The sequence below is a fragment of the Bos indicus x Bos taurus genome, chromosome 3 (assembly GCF_003369695.1).
Source record: "Bos indicus x Bos taurus breed Angus x Brahman F1 hybrid chromosome 3, Bos_hybrid_MaternalHap_v2.0, whole genome shotgun sequence".
In the NCBI taxonomy this organism is placed as follows: domain Eukaryota; kingdom Metazoa; phylum Chordata; class Mammalia; order Artiodactyla; family Bovidae; genus Bos; species Bos indicus x Bos taurus.
In genome coordinates this window covers 83,213,362-83,236,485 of record NC_040078.1, presented here as the reverse complement: position 1 = coordinate 83,236,485, position 23,124 = coordinate 83,213,362, and the positions used below count along the sequence as shown (strand labels likewise).

Here is a 23,124-nt window from a genome sequence, read left to right as displayed (position 1 = left end):
GAAAGTTCTTTAAGGTATATAACCATACTTATTTACTCAATGGCATCTGGCACAGTAGTTTGCCTGTATTCAAATAGAAGTTTCTTAAATTAATAGATGGACTTCCCTGGTGGCTCAGTGGTAAAGAATCTGCCTGCCAATGCAGGAGATGTAAGTTCAACACCTAGGTTGGGAAGATTTCCTGGAGAAGGAAATGGCAACCACTATAATATTCTTGACTGGGAAATCCAAGGTACACAGGAGCCAGGCATGCTATATACTCCATGGGGTCACAAAAGAGTAGGCCGTGACTTATTAATGAAACAAACAAAAATTGAATAGATTGAGATTGCTTATTCAATTCAGATATTAAAAAAAAAACTATCTGGACTCCAATAGATAAATGGAAAAAGTATGTTTAAAAAAGTATACATATCAATGCTTGTAGAATGCAGCTAAAGTGATACTTAGAGGAAAATGTATATATAGCCTTAAATGCTTATACTGAGAAGGCTAAAACTGAAGAGCTAACCAGCAATTTGAAAAGAATAAACTCTAAGTGTAAGGAAGAAAACAAAATTTTAAAGTATGATAATTCTATATTTAAAAAAATGCAGAAGTTGGTTGTTTGAAAAATCTAAAAAAATAGACTAAACTCTGGCAAGAATAAATGAAAGAAGGCCAGGTATCCTCTTCTAGAAATGAAAAATGAGACGTCAAATACAGCAGAAGTTTATACAGGCACAGAGGATATTAGGTATAATTTAATGTAAATAAATCTGAAATTCTGCTTTTCTAGATTTACCAAAACACTCAAGTAAAAATATGAATAATCCAAAAACCATTAAATACATCAAATCAGTCAAATCACAAATCTACCCACAGAGAAAACACAAACAGGCAAATTCTACTTAACAGTCTAAGGATAGATAATCCCATTGTAGCACGACAATTCTGAATATATAAAAAACTATTCTAGACTATAGGAGGAATAAAGACCTATTCCTGAGAAGAGTTTCAAACTCACTTTTCAAGGCTGGGATATCAAAACTTAATGGAGGCTATAAGAAACAACTTGTAATTCAATCTCATCCACGAAAACAGTTGCAAAACTCCCAAACAAAATAATAAGAAACTGTCCTAACACTATATTACATCCCTACTCCCTACACACAATCCACTTTATAAAATTTTAAAATACTGTCATGACAAACTTGTAGCATAACTAAAAACTGGTGGGAACTTATTTCACTTAATTAAAAATATCTACAAAATACATGAAGAAAACATTATACTCAACGATGAAAAAATTTCTTTTAGATCAGAAATAAGAAAATGATGCCCTCTATCATTATTCCTATTCAGCATAGTTTATTAGAGATCCTAAACAGTACAGTAAGAAAAAGGTTCTACATATAAATTATTAGAATTAACAAGTGAATTTGGCAATATTCTCATGTAAAGCATGTAAAAATAAATTGTATTTCTGTATGCCAGCAAATAGAAAATAAATTTATTTTTTAAAAATATTTATTTGGCTGTGTTGGGTCTTAATTGTGGCACATGGGCTAGGTTGCCCAGCAGCAACTGGAATTTTCCCAGACCAGGGATCAAACCCATGGCCCCTGCTCTGCAAGGCAGATTCTTTACTACTGGGCTTCCACGGAAGTCCCCCAAAATGTAATTTTTAAAATACCATTAACAAAAGTATAAAAATATCAAATACCAAAGAATAAGTGAAAATATAAAGTTTCTACAGAAAAATTTTAGAAAAACATTTAGAGGATATAAGTAAATGGAGAAATGTACTGTATTCATAGACTGGAAGAGTTAATTCTCTTTCCTTGAACAAAATGTGAGAGGAATTGGTCTATCATATATAAAAGGTTATTATAAAGCTGTAGTAATTAAGACAGCATATTGGTCAAAGAGATAAATAAAACAATGGAAGAAAAAAATCCTAGAAACTGATGCACACAAAGTGAGCACTTGATGTATTAACACTGCAAAGCAGTGGAGAAAGGGTAATCTTTGAAATAAGTGGTGCCAGGTCAACTGCACAACCATATGGGAACAGAAATCTGATTGCTATCTCACATCATATTCAGTTATCAGTATGGACAAAAATCAAACTGGCCCCCACCTTGAAGCATATGCAAAAATCAATTGAAAGAATTGTTTTTAAAAGTAAAAAGGCCTTTTTTGCCTTCTTCCCCTTTTGTTTGGGCTATACTTAATTTGAGAGCCCAAGGAAAGTTATGACCAACCTAGATAGCATATTCAAAAGCAGAGACATTACTTTGCCAACAAAGGTTCGTCTAGTCAAGGCTATGGTTTTTCCTGTGGTCATGTATGTGAGAGTTGGACTGTGAAGAAGGCTGAGCGCCGAAGAATTGATGCTTTTGAACTGTGGTGTTGGAGAAGACTCTTGAGAGTCCCTTGGACTGCAAGGAGATCCAATCAGTCCATTATAAAGGAGATCAGCCCTGGGATTTCTTTGGAAAGAATGATGCTAAAGCTGAAACTCCAGTACTTTGGCCACCTCATGCCAAGAGTTGACTCATTGGAAAAGACTCTGATGCTGGGAGGGATTGGGGGCAAGAGGAGAAGGGGACAACAGAGAATGAGATGGCTGGATGGCATCACTGACTTGATGGACGTGAGTCTGAGTGAAGTCTGGGAATTGGTGATGGACAGGGAGGCCTGGTGTGCTGAGATTCATGGGGTCGCAAAGAGTGGGACACGACTGAGCGACTGATCTGATCTGATCTGATCTGATTATATAGATGTTTAGGAAGTCAACATACTCTGACCTTGGGTAAAAAATTTCTTAAGACACAAAAAGCAAGAGTCGTAACAAGAAAGATGGAATTATTTTGCAATACTAAATTTAACAACTTCTGTTTATTAAAAAAAAAAAGTGCTAAGCCCCAAGTTCAGAAAAGATGTCTGTGATACAAATGATAAAGGATTACTTTTCCAGTATGTAAATACCCTTAGAAATCAGTAAGGAAAAGAATTCAGTAGGAAAATGGCAAATAAAAGAAGTTTGAACATTACAGAGAGGAAAGAGAAATAGCTAATAAACACATGACAAGATGTTCAACCTCGCTGGTAATCCAGGAAAAGGAAATTTAAACTATGCTGCTGCTGCTGCTGCTGCCAAGTCACTTCAGTCGTGTCCGACTCTGTGTGACCCCATGGACGGCAGCCCACCAGGCTCCCCCGTCCCTGGGATTCTCCAGGCAAGAACACTGGAGTGGGCTGCCATTTCCTTCTCCAATGCATGAAAGTGAAAAGTGAAAGTGAAGTCGCTCAGTCGTGTCCGACTCTTAGCGACCCCATGGACTGCAGCCTACCAGGCTCCGCCATCCATGGGATTTTCCAGGCAAGAGTACTGGAGTGCAGTGCCACTGCCTTCTCCCAATTTAAACTATAATTACATATTATTTCATACCCACTAGATTGGTAAAAATTAGGTTGTCAGATAATATCAAAAGCGTCTGTCTACAATGCAGGAGACCTGGGTTCGATCCCTGGGTCGGGAAGATCCCCTGGAGAAGGAAACCCATTCCAGTTCTCTTGCCTGGAAAATCCCATGGATGGAGGAGCCTGGTACACTCCAGGGGATTGCAAAGAGTCAGACACGACTGAGCGACTTCACTTTCACTTCCACTTTACATTGCAATAGGAACTCTCCCAAACACTACTGGTGAGAATTTAAATCTGGCTTACGCACTTTGGAAAAAGATGTGGTATTATCTGGTTGAAATTGAACCTATGGATATGCCATGATTTATTTACTCTTCTGTTGATGGATATCTTGGTTGTCTCCTGGTTTTGTGTTTTGTTGTCGTTTTTTAGTTATAAAGAATACTATTCAACTATTTCTTTACTTCTGGATGTACAAGAGATATTTCTAGAGCTTATATACCTAAGAGTATGTAAAGAGTAAATACAAAAAAAAAATGTTTATTGTTTTTAGGAATAAAAGAATGCAAGCTGAAGTACCATTTAAACTGATTAACAAGAGACACCATATTTAAATAGCATTACATAAAGTAAGGTGTACTGCAACTAGTAGTACATTTGCATTCTTGGCATTGTTCCTACTTAGAACTTTTTGGAACAGATTACATATTAGGAGCCGATAAAAATGCTCATGTACTTTGGCTCTGTAATCTTGAGCTTAATACTTTAATTTGGCAAAAGAAAAAAAATACACTTCATTACTATACCACACTTAAATTCAACTTAAATTCAGATCTTTGATGAGATAATACAACTATTAGAATAATAGTTTTAACCTTAATTGAAAAAATAAGAATTTATATATATAACAGTTGTGGTAGAACAAATATGCATATTAACATAAAATATATACACACAAAAATCAAAAATACAGTATTCGCTGACTTGTAAGGTTTAAAACATGTAGTCTGGCTTTCTGCCTTTTTGTAATTTAAAAGAGAAAACCTTCTTTATAGTAACCCTTAAGGAGACCTGCAAACTATAGGAATTCATTACCTTATCATAAATAAACACAAAAAAGAGGAGATCTGTTTTAGAACTGTAGTAATAGTAAAAATTCCCCAAAAAATAGAAAGAAAATAAGCATTATTAGTATCTATGACCTAAAGAAGTATGTATTGTTCCAACATCATCCAGCTCACAATCACAGTAGGGTTTTTTTGGTTCGTATTTGAAACGTCCCAAATAATAAAATCAATGTTTAAAAAGTTTTTGTCAGAGTATGCTTGATTTACAATGCTGTGTTAGTTTCAGGTGTACAGCAAAGTGAATCAGTTGTACATATGCATATATCCACTCTTTTAGATTCTCCTCCCATATAAGTCATTACAGAGTACTGAGTAGTTTCTGTGCTATACATTAGGTCCTTGGTGGTGGTGGTAGTTTAGCCACTAAGTTGTATCTGACTCCTGCGACCCCATGGACTGTAGCCTGCCAGCTCCTCTGTCCATGGGATTCTCCAGGCAAGAATACTGGAGTGGGTTGCCATTTCCTTCTCCAGGGGATCTTCCCGACCCAGGGATTGAACCCAGATCTCCTGCACTGCAGGCAGACTCTTTACCGACTAAGCTACAAGGGAAGATATTTTATATATAATAGTGTGTATATGTCAGTCACAACAGAAGTCAGTCAATTCTACAAAAAGAAGCTTGCTTTCTTTACTCTGGTCGTTCATCTTCAACATACATTAGGAGCCATGTTTTCTATAACCAAACTGATAAGGTCATCTAGCTCAATAATCAGATTATAAAATCCCAGACTTCCAATAAAGCTATCTGAAGTTTTTAAAAAGATGTTTACCATGTTCATGCAGGAGTAACTGATAACAATTAATGACAGCTATTGCAGTGAGAATAAAATACTGTCTTGAGAGACTTGAACAAGTTAGCATTCCTATTTTCCTGATGACAAAGTGCTGTAATGTGAAATTACTGCTACCCAAATAAACCCTTTCAGTGAATGATTTGATAAGAGAAACCACAGTTCATAATATAAGAGAAACCAGAATAGGAAGTCCAAGACTGGCTTCTGACTATGGTTCTGATGCTGCTTCGCTAGTTAACAAGTCATCTACTTAATGGTACTTAGTCTATTTCCACCAGTGTTTGACTACTTGTCTTCAGAGACTACAGTTCCAGCTTCACTATTCATCTTTCTCAGAACAGATCTAAACTTTGCTCATGCTGGTTATTTGTTTTTAGTATATCCCTCCCCTCTTTACTGACTGAAAAACTAATATTCGTCTTTCAAGGTCCATTGTTTTTGTTGTTCAGTTGCTCAGTTGTGTCTGACTCTTTGTGACCCCATGGACTGCAGCACGCCAAGCTTCCTTCTCCTTCACCATCTCCCGGAGCTTGCTCAAACTCATGTCCATTGAGTTGGTGATGCCATCCAACCGTTTCATCCTCTGCCACCCCTATCTCCTCCTGCCTTCTATCTTTCCGAACATCAGGGTCTTTTCCAATGAGTTGATTCTTTGCATCAAGTGGTCAAAGTATGGAAGCTTCAGCATCAGTCCTTCCAATGAATAATTAGGGTTGATGTCCTTTAGGATGGACTGGTTTATCTCCTTGCAGTCTAAGGGACTCTCCAGAGTCTTCCCCAATACCACCATTCAAAGGCATCAATTTTTTGGCACTCAGCCTTCTTTATGGTCCAATTCTCACATCCATACATGACTACTGGAAAAACCATAGCTTTGACTATATGGACATTTGTTGGCAAAGTAATGTCTCTGCTTTTTAATATGCTGTCTAGGTTGGTCATACTCTTCCAAGGAGCAAGCGTCTTTTAATTTCATGGCTGCAGTCATCATCCACAGTGATTGTGGAGCCCAAGAAAATGAAGTCTGTCACTATTTTCACTGTTTCCCCACCTATTTGCCATGAAGCGATGGGACCAGATGCCATGATCTTTGTGTTTTGAATGTTGAGTTTTAAGCCAGCTTTTTCACTCTCCTCTTTTACTGTCATCAAGAGGCTCTTTAGTTCCTCTTCACTTTCTGCCATAAGAGTGGTGTCATTGGCATATCTGAGGTTATTGATATTTCTCTCAGCAATCTTGATTCCAGACTGTGATTCATCCAGCCCAGCATTTCACATGATGTACTCTGCATAAAAGTTAAATAAGAATGGTGACAATATACAGCCTTGACATACTCCTTTCCCAATTTGGAACCAGCCCATTGTTCCATGCTCAGTTCTGTTGTCTTGACCTGCATACAGGTTTCTTAGGAGGCAGGTAAGGCAGTCTAGTATTCCCATCTCTTTAAGAATTTTCCACAGTTTGTGATCCTCAAAGTCAAAGGCTTCAATGTAGTCAATGAAGCAGAAGTAGATGTTTTTCTGGAATCTCTTGCTTTTTCTATGATCCAACTTGACTTCACACTCCAAGATGTCTGGTTCTAGGTAAGTGAACACACCATTGTGGTTATCCCATTCATTGAGATCTTTTTTTGTATTGTTCTTCTGTGCATTCTTGCCACCTCTTCTTAATATTTCTGCTTCTGTTAGGTCCATACTGTTTCAGTCCTTTATTGTGCCCATCTTTGCATGAAATGCTTCCTTGGTATCTCTAATTTTAAAGGTCCATATATGATGTTAGGAGAAGGGCATGGCAAATCCACTCCAGTATTCTTGCCTGGAGAATTGCATGGACACAAGAGCCCTTCAGGCTAAAGTCCACGGGGTTGCAAAGAGTTAGACACAACAGCAACATTTAATACTTTGTACTCTGTACTTTTGTTTATGATGTTAATTCCTGTGTGAAATATTCCCTGACATCACCATGTAAAATGATCATTCCCTCTTTTGTGCTGATAGTGTGAGTGAAGCAGGAATCAGTATCAAGTTGTTGATTCTTTTCCCCTATTGTTTCAAAATTTTGCAGTTACTGAACACCTATTCATTATGTGCCAAATGTTATTTGTGAAGCAAAAGAGGTAACGGCAGGCCTGAGGTTGCTATCCTAAAAAGGCCTGTTTGCAAGGTTGGCCCTGGGTTACAGTCTGGGAATCTGGATTTGGGAAGGGTTCCTATCATATGCAGAAACAGTGGCTCACTGTGCCTGAACATTTTATATAAACACTATAGTTTCTGTTAAATACCAGCTTTCCTTTTGGGAGTCTGGAATTTTGCTAACTGTCAGGGAGAAGATACCTATTGACTCAGTTCAGTTCAGTCGCTCAGTCGTGTCCGACTCTTTGTGACCCCATGAATCGCAGCACACCAGGCCTCCCTGTCCATCACCAACTCCCGGAGTTTACCCAAACTCATGTCTATTGAGTCGGTGATGCCATACAGCCATCTCATCCTCTGTCATCCCCTTGTCCTCCTGCCCCCAATCCCTCTCAGCATCAGGGTCTTTTCCAATGAGTCAAATCTTCGCATGAAGTGGCCAAACTATTGGAGTTTCAGCTTCAGCATCAGTCCTTCCAATGAACACCCAGGACTGATCTCCTTTAGGAGGGACTGGTTGGATCTCCTTGCAGTCCAAGGGACTCTCAAGAGTGTTCTCCAACACCACACTTCAAAAGCATCAATTCTTCGGCGCTCAGCTTTCTTCACAGTCCAACTCTCACATCCATACATGACCACTGGAAAAACCATAGCCTTGACTAGACAGACCTTTGTTGGCAAAGTAATGTCTCTGCTTTTGAATATGCTATCTAGGTTGGTCATAACTTTCCTTCCAAGGAATAAGCATCTTTTAATTTCATGGCTGCAATCACCATCTGCAGTGATTTTGGACTAGCCCTCAACAAAAAGCCTGGTTGGCATCTGAGTCTCTACTAGCTTCCCGGGTGGACATGATTTCCCCCATGCTGCCACGATTCTTTGCTGAACAATCAGCACGTCTAAGTGACCACCCTTGGAGAGGACCCAGGGAAGCCTATACCTGGTTTCCTCCAGACTTCACCCCGTGCCCTTTCCCTTTGCTAATTTTACTTTCAACTCTTTCATTGTTAACAAACCATAGCCATGTATATGACTATATGCTGTCCACTGAGTCCTCCTAGCAAATCATCCCATCTGGGGGTGTTTTGGGAGGCCCCAATTCATCCAAGTATTATTTCATCTAATTCGCACAATCTCCCTGTGTGAGGTAGATATTATATCCTTACTTCATACATTAAAAACAGAGGATCATAAAGATTAAGTGACGTGGAAAAGAGACATATAAGGATAAGATCTGAAGACAAATTTTTTGCTTCCAAGTTTGCTGCTTGTATGTTTTCTGAGGGAAGAGAGACAGAAACTCTCACACTGAATGTTCAAAATAAATAACAGCTTTCAAAGTTAACTAGTTAAATGTCAAACTAATAATAGTTTCAAGTTAAAGATTTCCTGAATCGAGGTTTCTCTCATTTTCAAAATTTAAAACATGGCATTACATAGAGAATTGGGGGGCACGGATATATATATATATATATATAAAAAATACATATGGAGTAGTAAGTTATACTCAGACTACGTCTCATTGTGAACCATTTTCCTATAGTTTCTCCTTTCAATAATCCCTTATGACTCATATCAAACTGTGGATTAGACATTCTCGATTTGAGTATCTTTATGTAGAAAACTTTGAATACCTTTTAGTAAAATCTTTGAAGCAAAGTCGCAGTTTATTATGATGTCTGAAGAGCTTTGGGTCACTGGGTATTTCCGATAGGAAAACCTGGGCAACTTCCAAAGGCCCCTGTAAAATAAGAAAATAAAACAAAAAGTATGTTTTTGTTTTTTAAATATTCACAGAAATAGAATTTACCAAATCCATTTTTCTTAGCACCGAGATGTGTGCATTTAAGCTTAATACATATATGACTATGTCTATATTAAAACTTTTCAGAGACCAATTCTGACAATATGTTTATAGTTTTTCCCGATGCCAAATCTATACTTTTGCCCACAGCAATTAACTTATTATTTCTTATTTCAAAGAAAATGAGTAGGAGACAAAGCACTAACTATTGTATTCATTAATGCCTTTTGCCTTGTATTTTTTATATTCTTTATCTTAGATATAACAGTTATCAGGCTATGGACAATCAGCTGTCAGTCCACTGATTATTAGACACTTTACTTTGCGAAAACAGTTTCCCCAAAGCATTCATAATATTAGGAGGATATTTGGAATTAAAGGTAATCTTTTGTGCGTAAGTATATCATTTGGAAGTAAAAACTCTAAATCACATATACTTTTAGGAGGTAAAGGCCTTAAAATCTTTATTTCAGTTTAACCTCTTATATTTTCAGTGTCTGTGCAACTACTTCTAACATATTTTCACTTGATGTAACACATTTGTGATTTCTGGAAAATATAATACTGTAATCATTCCAAATTCCATTTATAACTAAAATCACACAGTATTAGCAAACACTCCCACCTGATTCACTGTTGTGCCTACAGACCCCTGGAGAACCATCTGAAGCATTTTTGGGTCTGCTGGATCTTGATGTGTTGCAAATGCCAACTCCTGAGTTTTTTTCTGCATGTCTTCAATAGCAACTTCAATTGGTGTTAAGATGATCTGGGTGAAATAACATCTATTTAGGCCAGTGGATTGATTGAAAAATATTTAGTGAGCTTTATGCACAATCAATTAAAATAAGAAAAAAGTGGCAACTATGAAGTATTATCTAATAATATATCCTGAAACTTTGGATCATTCAATGAAAAAAAAAAAAAAACTTTTAAAGCATAAGCTGAGGGTGAATGAGGGACTTAGAAAAGAAGCTGAAAGTTAATGACTTAAAAATGGGTCAAATTCTAGTATGTTACCATACACAATGCTATGTCCACATTGTTCTCACATGGCTTCAATGTATTTGTTCCACTAATTCTTTTTCCCTCTTTGGAGTCTTACCTCCTCTTTGTGAGTGACATTGACCCTTGTCTTAATGTAAGGAAAGGCATGAGAAGTAGTCAGAATGGTCTTCCGTTTGAATTGTTCATGAAGCTCCCCATGGGCACGACCATCTAAAGTGAAGGGTGTACAGTACATGAAACGACGAAGATTATAATTTTTGTCAAAATATGTGATTCTGTCCTTCATCTCATATGTGTCAAAGTATGGTTCCACGTAGGTAATCTGAATATAGGCCTGAGAAATGAAAAAGTTCTTCATTTATTCACTGTTAAATTATTGTTTAGTCTTCCTCCAACAAAATCAGAGTCTCAAAGATGCAGCTATGGGGCATCACAGTCTGTCAATCATACCTTGTTAGGATCTAATTTACACTTGTCCACAGGATTAGAATCTTTGATTACTTCAACTACATCCTCTCCAAATCTTTCTCCATAAAATCCCTAAAATAAAGAAAAAGAAATCTTTCACATGAAGTTAACAGTAGTAGAAAACAGAGAAGGCCTCTGAGGGAGACTCCTGAACAAATGAAGCCATTTAGTAAGTTCTTATAAGATGGTGTCAATGATTACAAAATAATATTTACATTAACAGAATTTATATTTAGTCTATCAAATTAACAGGCTCTCACTCCATATTTATTTGATATTATTCCCATTTACTCACTTTAAATAACACAAAATAAAAATAATTTTCACCAATGAAAATATAGGATTCCACAAGAGATCCTCAAGAAAACCAAAAAGGGAACAGAAAGAAGAGACCAAAAAAATTCATTATATTTGATGTGTATAGGATATTGGACGTCTCTGGTGGCTCAGACGGTAGTGTCTGCCCGCAATTCGGGAGACCTGGGTTCGATCCCTGGGTCGGGAAGATCCCGTGAAGAAGGAAACGGCAACCCACTCCAGTACTCTTGCCTAGAAAATTTCATTAACTGAGGAGCCTGATAGGCTACAGTCCATGGGGTTGCAAAGAGTTGGACATGACTGAGCGACTTCACTTTCAGAGTCTGATGTAACCTGACTTCTTACAGGCATGAGTCAATGAACAAGCATTCATTTTTCTGAATGATTAATGTAATGTTCCAGAATTTCCAAATAAAAACATTAACTTGTTGAAGTTCTGTGTAAGTTCAGATTTTGAAAAGGTAACCCTGGGTCAAGAATGTAGTGACTTTTCCATATGACCCTGAGTGGCAGCATGGGCAAAAGATGGAGCTCTTCAAAAGGAAAAATTAAGTCTCAATCCTCAAAGCAGAACAGACACTCCTACCTCAAAGATAACTTTTATGACTCAGTAAGTTTGAAAAATACTGTCTCAAAATTTCCCAAGACTTAATAGGCTTTTGAAAAAACAAGAAGTCACAACTAAAACCAGTTTGTGGAAGTTGAGCCCTGTGAAGTCACCAATAAGAACAGAACGCTGAAGAAATTAACATCATCTGTGAATAAAAACCAGCCTACACTCTTCTGTCTATACAAATCACCTGAGGATTTGTTAAAATACAGATTTTAATTCAAAAGGTCTGAAGTGGGGTCTGAGATTCTGCATTTAACAATCTCCCAGGTAATGTCAATGCAGATTCTGTCCATGAACCACACTTGGAGTAACAAGGACACAGAAAGATTGGAAAGAACAACTATAGCAGAAAAGACAGGTTAGTTTCATCAATATTAAAGTTAATCGTTTATTTTGAAAATTAAGTATCTGTATAAAGGTTAAAGGATTCTAAGAAGTGTTTTTAAAGTATAATTTCAAGCTTTTAAGTTCTAAAGATTACTTCACTGGGAATCAGTTAACCCAAAAAGGTAATGCACTTGGGTCAGAAATATCTTGGGGTTCTAGTTCCATGATTATTAATTCCTTATAACCTTTTCTACAAAATGTGGATAATACTATATACATTTCTCCACAAATCATGGTAATTCTAAAAGATACAGGGTTTCTAAAATATGTGTGAAAATAGACCCTCAAAAAATCAAGTTAATAATAATATTTTACTGTTGCTATCAAAGATTTTAAAAATTCAAGAGAATATTATTGTACCTATAAAAAGCCTCATACCCAAAAGGAGTAGATTATTTGGCAGGATCTGGCTTATTAAAGGATTAGATCTGGATCTGAAAAGTCTATTCATCATAGAAAATACAAATTAAGGATGAAATTTTGAACCACCACAGTATTCACCTCCAATCTGTGAGATATCTCTGCGAGTTTGGTTATTGCAGGTTCCTTGTAAACAAATTCTTGTTCATCCAAATCCCCAAACTTAGTTCCATAAAAACCGACCCGAAAATAGGTGCCAAACATCCGCTTACCATCCTAGGTGTAGGAAAACAGAGAAACTTTAATACAGAGACTTTTTGTCATGCACATTCTGCTTAGATTGCTACGAGTATAAAATTCTCAAAACAAAAGTTTTAATTCAAAACCACAATATTTTATTATTTCTCAAATGAAAGTAAAAACAAAATAATCTTTTCTTCATTATTTCTAACAAATAACATTGTGCAATTAGGGCTTTTACCGAATTACATATGGCATATATTTTTCAGGGACTGTACCACGTGACATCCCATATAAGTCTATGTTTTTCTAAGTCCATACAATTGAGATAAATTAACTTATTTTCTCTATTGCAAGAAAAGTTGCTTGGTATAAAATAAACTGTGTTTTAGTTATCCTAAAGTAGAGCATAAAGTTAAATTTAAAAACAACACTAACATATTTAGTTACCATTATTAGCCTTTACATTACTATCTCTTTTCGTATTTTAAATGAGATCATAAAAGTTAGAAGCCAAGTGTAGCATCTGGCACAGAGTGGATGATCAGTAAATGTCAAGATCATCCTGAAGCACTGAAGCAAAAGATTTACAGTTAGTATCCCTCTGCTAATAAAAAATACTGTTATGTGTAAGAGTAACTAGAAATGGAATTAGGAAGTAAAAAATACATAAATGAAAGAAGAAAAAAATTTGAGAAGAGTTGGTTTTTCTAAAGTACCCAAACCACCCACTGCATACATTAACCACACACATTCATCCCAAGTACAAAGTATGCTAAGGTCACCTTAACTCTTACACAGAAGATTTGAAAACAAATTCTCTTGATAAAGATAAAATACTTGGAAGCCTTTTGTGCTATTCTTACATTTTAGATACAAAGATGTTTCAAAGGATTTTGTGGTAGTGCCTTTATACACAACCACACATGACTGTTTATATACCTCAAATCTCTTTAAGCCTAGTAAGTTTCATACTTATTTTTCCTTTATTTACTTCTTACTGCAAAGGCTTACTCCTTGGAAGGAAAGTTATGACCAACCTAGATAGCATATTGAAAAGCAGAGACATTACTTTGCCAACAAAGGTCCGTCTAGTCTATGGTTTTTCCAGTAGTCATGTATGGATGTGAGAGTTGGACTGTGAAGAAAGCTGAGCACTGAAGAATTGATGCTTTTAAAAAAAAAATAAAAAAAATAAAAAAAAAAAAAGAATTGATGCTTTTGAAGTGTGGTGTTGGAGAAGACTCTTGAGAGTCCCTTGGACTGCAAGGAGATCCAATCAGTCCATTATAAAGGAGATCAGCCCTGGGTGTTCTTTGGAAGGAATGATGCTAAAGCTGAAACTCCAGTACTTTGGCCACCTCATGCGAAGAGCTGACTCATTGGAAAAGATTCTGATGCTGGGAGGGATTGGGGGCAGGAGGAAAAGGGGACGACAGAGGATGAGATGGCTGGATGGCATCACTGACTCGATGGACGTGAGTCTGAGTGAAGTCTGGGAGTTGGTGATGGACAGGGAGGCCTGGTGTGCTGTGATTCATGGGGTCGCAAAAAGTCAGACACGACTGAGCGACTGAACTGAACTGAGCTGAACTGCAAAGGCAAAGGGGTACGTAAAATAAGTTACAAATGAAACAGATAATAAAGCAAAATGGAAAATTCTGATCCTCAATTTACCAGCCTTCTGATAATAAAAACAAAACAAAAAAGCATACAATTGACTAAAAATATCTCCAGATTTTGTCCAGAAGAAATATAGTTTTAAAGAAAAATGTGTCTAGAGTTAAAGGAGGTTTCTAATTTTAAAAAATTGTTTCAATTATTTCAAACTTTAACAGACAAAATTAACTGACTTCTATAGCAAACGAAATTTCTCTAGATAGGTTAAATATATTCAATCAAAATTCTGATTAAAACCATCAACAAGCCAATGGAGCAATATTTAATATAATCAAGAAATGAAGGCCCCACTGCCTGGAAAATAAAAAAGGCATGAGAAAACTAACAATTTGTGATTGTTTTTTCCAAAAAAAATACCATACATGAATATATTTATTTACTCTTTGGAAGCACAAATATTAAAATATTGTTATCCTGGCTGTACTCCTCTCAGGGCTTTCTAGTTTAAGATTTCTATTCCAAATCTTCAGTATTATGACCTTTTAATTATTTGAAAACTGCTATTAGAACTTGTTTCCCTTAAACTTTCCAGTCCTCAATCATCTTCATATGATGATTCACACTATGCTATCTTCACTTTATTAGTCTTTTGATGGCACCTTTTAAAGTGTGGTATCCCAGAAACAGACACAACATACACTGATCTGATCAGTGTAGAGATCAGTGGGCTCACTGCCTCTTGGGATGTGGACTTAAATTCAATATATGCAGTTTAAAACTGAACTAGTTCCTGAGCAGCCATTTTAAACTCTTTTTATTCACTTTCTCATACTGACATTCAGTTCAAGGAAAAAAGAATATTGAGTGCTTGTAATGTGTTAGCCACTGTTCATCCTCAGTTCAGTTCAGTTGCTCAGTTGTGTCCGACTCCTTGCAACCCCATGGACTGCAGCACGCCAGGCCTCCCTGTCCATCACCACCTCCCGGAGTTTACTCAGACTCATCCTCAGGAATAGGACAATAAAAATAAGTAAGACTTGGCTCCTCAAGAGAGTAAAATATGTATTCAAATAATTACAATACAAAAGGTTATAAGCTCTAATAAAAAGTGTCTTGAGAAAGGAAAGAGAAATCCTGTTGGAGCCAGGTCACAAAAGAGGTGACACACAGAAAGGATTCTGCAACCTAAAAGAATGGCTGAGCGGATGCGGGAGGGAAGGAAAGCACATTCTAGGGGGAGGGGAGGGAAGAAGGGTGGAGTGGAGGAGGGGGGTGGGAGGGACAGAAGAAGAATAAAAATGAAGGTAAGAGTCATTAAACAACGTATATGAGGTAACCATGCATCCATTCACATATTTATTGAAGGTTTACTATGTGTCTACAAACTGTTTAGACACTGGTGATATATCTGTGAACAAAACAGAGTGGTCAGGCAGGTCTCACCAACAGGTGACATGTGAACAAAGACGTGAAGGAGGTGTAAGAGTTATTCATGTGACTCTCCAGGGGAGGTGCATTCCAGGCAGAGGAAAGAGCCAGTGCAAAGGACAGGAGCCCCCCTCCTGTGTTTGAAGAACAGGAAAGTGGCTAGAGTGGTAAGGCAGAATGTGCAGCAGGGAGAAGATCAGAGGAGATAAGATCAGAGAGGAGTTACTAGAACTGAAAATGAGTGTGTGCAGTGGAGTAAGGAGATTTATTTTCAACTTACAAAGAGTTCCCTAATGTAAAACCATTGACTCTATCATGTTCATGAAAGTTTACTCATATAGCTTTATCTTCAAGAAAGATATCACTTTATCTTACTTCCTCTTCAGAGGTTTGGACCACAGGATGATAACCATTTTTCCTCTGAATTTAAAAAATAATACATTTTCCTACTATCTAGTCTATATTTTTCTAGCAGTATCTTCTTTTAATGTCATGAATTCTTTCTGAACTTCCCACCATTCCCACACTCCAATTATTCTTCCTCAGCAGTACTTACTGATTCCACCATCCTGTGTATAATGAAACTACATCCCAAGCAAGGAAATCCATTTACTCATCTATCCATGTCTCTAGTGGTTGAAATCTCTTATGACAAATAAGTTTTTTCTAGTTTTGTTATCTTTATTTAGCAGGAAACATTCAGTTGGGCTATTGTATATCTCCACACTGACGTCACTTCCAAAACTTCTTTCATCTTCACCCACAGTTCTCTAATACATTTCTCTCGTTAACTGATTTTTCAGATAGGCAGACCAGTGTTTCCCAGGGGTCATCTCCTTCTCTTCTATTAGATCTATTCCCCTTAAAGAACATACACTTTTATCAGTTTATTTAGTCATAGAGCTTGACCTGGGAACCTAACACCTCTTAGACGTCACAGCTAAACTGTGTTAAGATTTCAAGTAATTATAGTGATAGTAATGATGATGATAATAATAATAACAATAAAAATAATAATCACCAACATTTTTAAAGTATTGAGAATCCCAGGGATGGGGGAGCCGGGTGGGCTGCCGTCTATGGGGTCTCACAGAGTTGGACACGACTGAAGTGACTGAGCAGCAGGGTTTCCCTGGTCAGCTGGTAAAGAATCCGCCTGCAATGCAGGATACTGGGTTCGATCCCTGGGTTGAGAAGATCCCCTGGAGAAGGGAACGGCTTCCCACTCTAGTATTCAGGCCTGGAGAATTCCATGAACTGTATAGTCCATGGGGTCACAAAGAGTTGGACACAACTGAGTGACTTTCACTTTCACTTCACATGTACTAGATATGGTTATCCACTTTACATGGGTTATGCCAATTCTTATCACACCTCTCAGATATCATTATTTTCACTCTCTTTTTATAAATGAGGAAAAGTAATTTGCCCAAGGTCACACTGCTAGCCAACAGTGGAACTCAGCATTAAATCCTAGTATATTTGACACCTGAGTCCAAGCTCTTAATTACACTATTTAATCCCTGTATTCCATACACTCATATACAAATATGAGGACATAAGTATGATCCCTGAACCATTTTTCACTTCTCTGATGTCTTCCTTGAGAGTTTTCGAGAATTTCCCTGAGTAACTGAGATTTCCTGGGTCCCTTCCTCCCTAAGTTTTGTCTTCCTCTATAGTACAACACTGTCTCTACTGAAATTGTTATTACATGTTTGCATCTCCTTTCTGCACACTCCAGTATGAAAATCAGGTTAATGATTTTCATAAACTTACCAAATATATTCTTCTAAGATATATCCTACCACATTTCTTATCAGATGTTCAATTTTAACCTTTGTATGTTCCAGTCCAGGAAAAAATAATCATGTCCAATATAATCTAATAAATAAATGTTTGCTGTCCATATCTTTTTCTCATCAGAAATAACATAAAGGGCAGAACCCAGCCAGTAGTACCACATCATCAGGTGCTCAGTCATGGGTCTATACCAAATATTAGGGAGTCATCAACTATCAGAAAGTACCTCTTCACAGAGTTCTTCTCATCATATTTTCCTTACTTTGTCATATCTGACTTCACCTCTTTGCCTTTCCTGAGATAAATACTCATGGATGTTTTATCCCTACACAGGTCTAGTTTCTTCTTTAGAGTGTCACATTTTCACACTTAACTACTTATTGTAAAAGTTTTTGCTTTTTTTTTTCATACTCTTTCAGCTTCCTGCCCCCCATCACCTATTAAAACCTGCTGTTTCCCATTCTACCCTTTACTCACTTGGATGAGTTTATTTATCTCATGCAGCCTCAGCGTGCATGGATTGTGTTTAGTTGCTTAGTCGTGTCTGACTCTTTGCAACCCCATGGACTGTAGCCCACCAGGCTCCTCTGTCCATGGAATTCTCCAGGCAAGAATACTGCAGTGGGTCGCCATGCCCTTCTCCAGAGCATGGATTAGGGCATATAAAAATTCAACGGGAGACACTTCACCAGAACTATGGCTAATATTTCTCAGCATATAAAAACCAAAATATTGGCTCATCTTCATGTCCATCCAGTATAATGAAAAGAGTTAACATATAGTTATCTTGCATGCTTGAATCTCAAAAGTTAGAATACCTCATTTTTCTTTAGTGACTTAGTAGAGAGACTTCAGCTTAAACAAGCTAAGCCCATCTTCTCCAGCCTTGCTGGAGACTATAATATATACCTACTAGAGTGGTGATGTTTCCTCTTGGATGGTGAAATATGTTGTAATTTTTTGAAGAAAAAAACGGAGACAGTGTTATGTGACTATGTTATCAATAGTTGGGGAATGATTATTCTGAACATAATAAACTTGCATTAATCTACTTCTGAATACAAACTGTTCACTATTTGATAAATGGATAAATGTATCTTAAAATAAAATATGTGCACACAAAATATAAAATGGCTATAATTTTCCATATAGAAATTCAATATTTCTTTTCTCCAAAAATAATTTTAAAATGCAATTATAAGTAAGACATTTTTAAACATACTTTTTTTCCTATTATTTCAAGAAAAATAAATGTACTTGGGAAAGAGAAAATAAATAGTAAACAGTCATTCAGATATTGAAATTTGCAGAACAAGTAATAGTTACCATGATTTAAGAAAGGTTCATGACTTGCTATTTTATATGGTAAATATTTTACCAAATTTGCTACCAGGTTTTAGAGTTATCTTTTACACACACATACACAATCTCACACACACAGCCCTAAAAAGCTTTGCCAACTCAAATGATTTGTACCAAATCAAGGAGCACAGTGAAAAATGAAATACAGTGCTAATATATAAGCTCAGATCAAGGAGGGAGCTATCAATTCAAAGACCCTTTCTATAGTGTATCAGATATCCTTACTGGATCTCAATCCAGTGAGAGTTCCTTAAGAATACTAGGAAATTAGCTAGGAACCATAGCTTTTAGAAAAAATGAAATTACTGAAGTTTTCCCAGAGTCAAAAAGAAAAATATTCACAAGATAGGAACTTACCACAATAGACAATAGTAAAAGTAGGGAGTAGGGTCAGCAACCAGGGGCAAGAGAGAAGAGAAAACAGAAAGCATTTTAATTAGGGAAATTTCAAAACAAATAAGCAGCAAATGGTAGCAAACATACTTTTAAAATGCAAGCATCCACTTAAGTTTTACAAGGGAAAAGCAAAAAACAAACGTGCAACAATTTTAGAAGCTACAAAGCTAAAGGTCCAGTGAAAGGTAGTGACAAGAATATAAATAAGAAAATAAAGTCCGTGTGACTTTTACCATGCAATAAACATGATGACAGAATATTAATCATAACCAGTGAAAATTATACCTTTCAGGGGTCGATTTAGCATCAAGCAGACTAGTAATAAACTGCTCAGAGGTTCAATGTCTCTTCTTTCATGCTTACTTTTCACCTACTTCCATTTTGTGTTAGGAAATCCATAAGTAACTTTATGACTCAGAGATAACCATGGAAAGTCTCTATATAAGCCTTAATTGAGACACAAAAATGAGACGTTCTATACTGGGTATAAAAAAAGTCATACACATTTAATCTGGGGAACTAAGGTAGATTAAAAGTACTGGTTTCATCTGACAAAAAACAAAAGGTGGCAACTAATTCAGAAATGGAAGAGAATGCAATAGTAACACTCATTCTGAAGGTTTTCTAGCTGGGTCTCAAAACAAGAACTGCAAAAGCAAACAGAGAAAGCCTAAACTGTTTAATCAACATAAACCTGACTACAAAGTGAAAGGCAAAGCAGAAAAATTAACAAATATTAATACTCAGCTTTAAATAAATTGTCTTATTAATACCTTGCTTTACCTCATCAAAATGAATTATTTTGTAGAATTTTTTATTTTATAGAATTCTTTCCTTTCCAGAAAGGTTTTTAAAAAAGGTAATCAATTCTTTCTGGCATTTTTCAGGTATGATTTGATTTATATATAACTTCATGAGCCTAACTATTATACTTACTCCCTAAAAGGAAGCACACACAGTCTTCATTGAACACAATTATCAAACATTGTCAGAAAATGAGGTCAAATTAAACTTCAAGTTCTCTCAATCTGTTTTCCCTCCCCCCAACAAAATCAAAATGACAAAAGTGAATTTCATTCCTCAGTAGTACTTATACTCAAGGTGAAGTGACTCAAGATCAGGTTAACATACTCGTATCAATTCCAAGATGCACATTTTTTTGCCCATATTTTAGTATCTCTGTAGTTGGCATTCATTTTTCAACTGATGGGATGTTGGAGTTTAATACACAGGGATTGTTTGTTTTTCTAATCTTTCTTAAAGGAATGTGAAATAATGGGATATGTTACAATTGATAGCATCTTAGATCAGATGAAATATTTTATATTTACACCTCTGAGCAATAACACATAAATCGACCTCTGTACAATGAGGTGAAACAATATGGTTAAACAAAGGAAATCTTGTGTGTAAATGTTGATGAAAGAAAATGCTTCAAAGGATAAAAACAAACTGAAGTGATGACAAAGTGGCTCATTTACCAAAGAATATATTAGTGTAACATATGGATTTCCATGCACTGCCTACAACCTCTTAATAACAAATTTCTTAACATAACTTACAGTATTTTAACAAAATTTCTTTGGTTAATGAATTCAGTTGACAGCAGACAGCAACAGAATGCCCACAGCTAGCACATGTGGGCAAAGCATTGGCATAAGAAATCTGATCAAATCAATCTATTAGTGTCTTTAACTAACTAAAACATTACCTACCTCCCAGCCAGTACTCTGTATAATAAAAAAGTGAAAAAGGGCAAGTCATAAAAAAAAACTGTTTAAAAAGAACAAAAAAAAGCCAAAGGAAGTTCAGTAGTGTAAGAAACCATATACCATAAATTCTTCTCCATACAGAAAACACTAGTGGGTATTTTAAACACCATATTCCTTTGCTTAAGACCTATGATAATTTTATAAATTGCTTGTTCAAAACCTAGAAGCTAAAATTTCACCATTTAAAACTTTAATAAGTAAAAAGTACAAATTTAGGGGAAAGAAAGCTAAGTGCTTGTTTCATTTGTGTCTAAATTAGATCACTAACTAACGGGAGCTGCACTTCACTGAAGTACCCAGGGTAAGCCCGAATAGCAACTGAAATTTTGCCCAAATGTCTTTGATACAAATGGATGAAAGTTTCTTAGAAGCTGCTGGCTCTAGATGTTCCAGGCCTGACCTGTGTAATTTGCAATTTGTGTAACATATGGGAAGCTGCGATGAGATGTAACAGTATAACTGATTATAAAAAGACCCACCTGCTATGACCCAGAATTCTAATGATCTTTCGCAACTCCAATATTTTATTAAATGACAATAAAATCCTGGCTTAACAGGATAGCAGCCCTATTTAAGACTAAGTTTTTCAGATTATATCAATTCATCTAGAACAGCTTAGTCCATGGCAAGAAAGAGGAAGTCAAGCTGATAAGACAATAAAGTGGGACTAATACTGCACGCGAAAGTGGAAAAACAATACTATCCTTCAATTCTTAGGTGATGGCAATAGCAGACAACAGCACAGGTAGCACAGGAAAGGAAGCAGAAGATGGAGGAGGAGGCCCCTTGGCATAACGTTTCCGAGTACTTCAATGGAGCCAACGACTTAGCTTCAGGGAAATCAACTGCCAGTAGTCTACTTCATTTTAAACCAAGCTTATTTTAATTTGAAAGATAATATGTGGATCCCATGAAGTAAAAATACGTACTGACATCATACTATTATAATCGAATAAATAAATAAATACAACCATTTATTATTTTCACTAAATATTACTTTTACATTAGAAATATGTCAGAGGATGACTGAATAAAAATATCTGGAAAAAAGTTTAAAAGTTCAGTTGAAATCATTAAAAATATTAGGAATTTATTAAGCTTTCATATCATTTAATAAAAAGTTAAATATAACAACATTTTGGCAAAAAATGAACAGAAATCAACTTAAAAAATCAAATTCATAACTATTACCCACACTGTGAAACAGAAAGTAACTCACAACTAAAAAAAAAATTAGCAACTAGTAATAATTCAAAAAAGTGAAGAAAAAAGAGAAGCTATGTGGGAAGGTTATGATGATCATAATCTACTTTAGGTTAAATTAATTGTTGTTAATGAGTCTTGCTTTGGCCATGAACCATCATTTTGACACTGTTCATTTGTAACTTGATTAAAATGGTCATTTCATGGGATCTAGTTTGACATTAGTACAAAGTAACACTAAAGCTTGTAGACAGTTTTTTCCACTTACACTGAAGTTAGAAAGTACAATTGTTACCTGATGAACAATTTTGCTGAAGGCTTCCTGAAGTTTACCATGAATCGTGGATAGTTTCTTTGCATCCCGATTAGCTTCGTGAATAGGAATAAGTACTTTGTAAACTTCATTAACTGCTTCATACATGCCAGCCTATAAAAATAATAAGAGATTGCTTTCTTTTACATCGACAAGAGAGTGAATTGCAGTTTATGAACTCACAATATTTCCAAGGCAATACTAGTATTTTCCAATAGGACATAAAAACAAATGCTACTGATTTTTAATTTGATTAAGACCTAATAAAATAATTTTGCACAATATATTATCTCTTCTGTTGCGTGAAAACATATGTGTGTATCTGTGTTTTTGTATTTAAAATACACACATGTACATATATGTATACTTATACTTTTATATAATTTGAACTGGACATTCTGCTTTTACTACTCAGTAATTACTTAACTAAAATAAATGTGTGTATGTGTGTGTCCTTATATGTGCATATAAACTTTTGCAGAAACAAATTCAGACCAGAGACGTAGAAACCCAATTACTACAAGTCACAGATACACAAATATCACATAAACCTATTGCTTCCT

The 23,124-nt window shown here is 36.0% G+C and overlaps 1 protein-coding gene across 7 annotated transcripts in view; it reads right to left on the bottom strand.

The window, feature by feature from the left end:
* DOCK7 (dedicator of cytokinesis 7) overlaps positions 1-23,124 on the bottom strand; it is a 189,822-nt gene that overhangs the window by 4,242 nt on the left and 162,456 nt on the right. For 3 of the 7 annotated variants that reach the window (XM_027537048.1, XM_027537052.1, XM_027537054.1), the window contains 7 exons: positions 22,544-22,675; positions 20,989-21,003; positions 12,566-12,691; positions 10,729-10,818; positions 10,376-10,612; positions 9,896-10,039; positions 9,101-9,207 (listed from right to left, as the gene is read on the bottom strand). In XM_027537048.1, coding sequence (XP_027392849.1) covers positions 9,101-9,207; positions 9,896-10,039; positions 10,376-10,612; positions 10,729-10,818; positions 12,566-12,691; positions 20,989-21,003; positions 22,544-22,675 — 851 coding nt within the window. Of the gene's footprint in view, positions 1-9,100; positions 9,208-9,895; positions 10,040-10,375; positions 10,613-10,728; positions 10,819-12,565; positions 12,701-19,234; positions 21,004-22,543; positions 22,676-23,124 lie in introns of all 7 variants that reach the window. The other 4 variants (XM_027537049.1, XM_027537053.1, XR_003510343.1 and 1 more) reach the window with 3 other exon arrangements.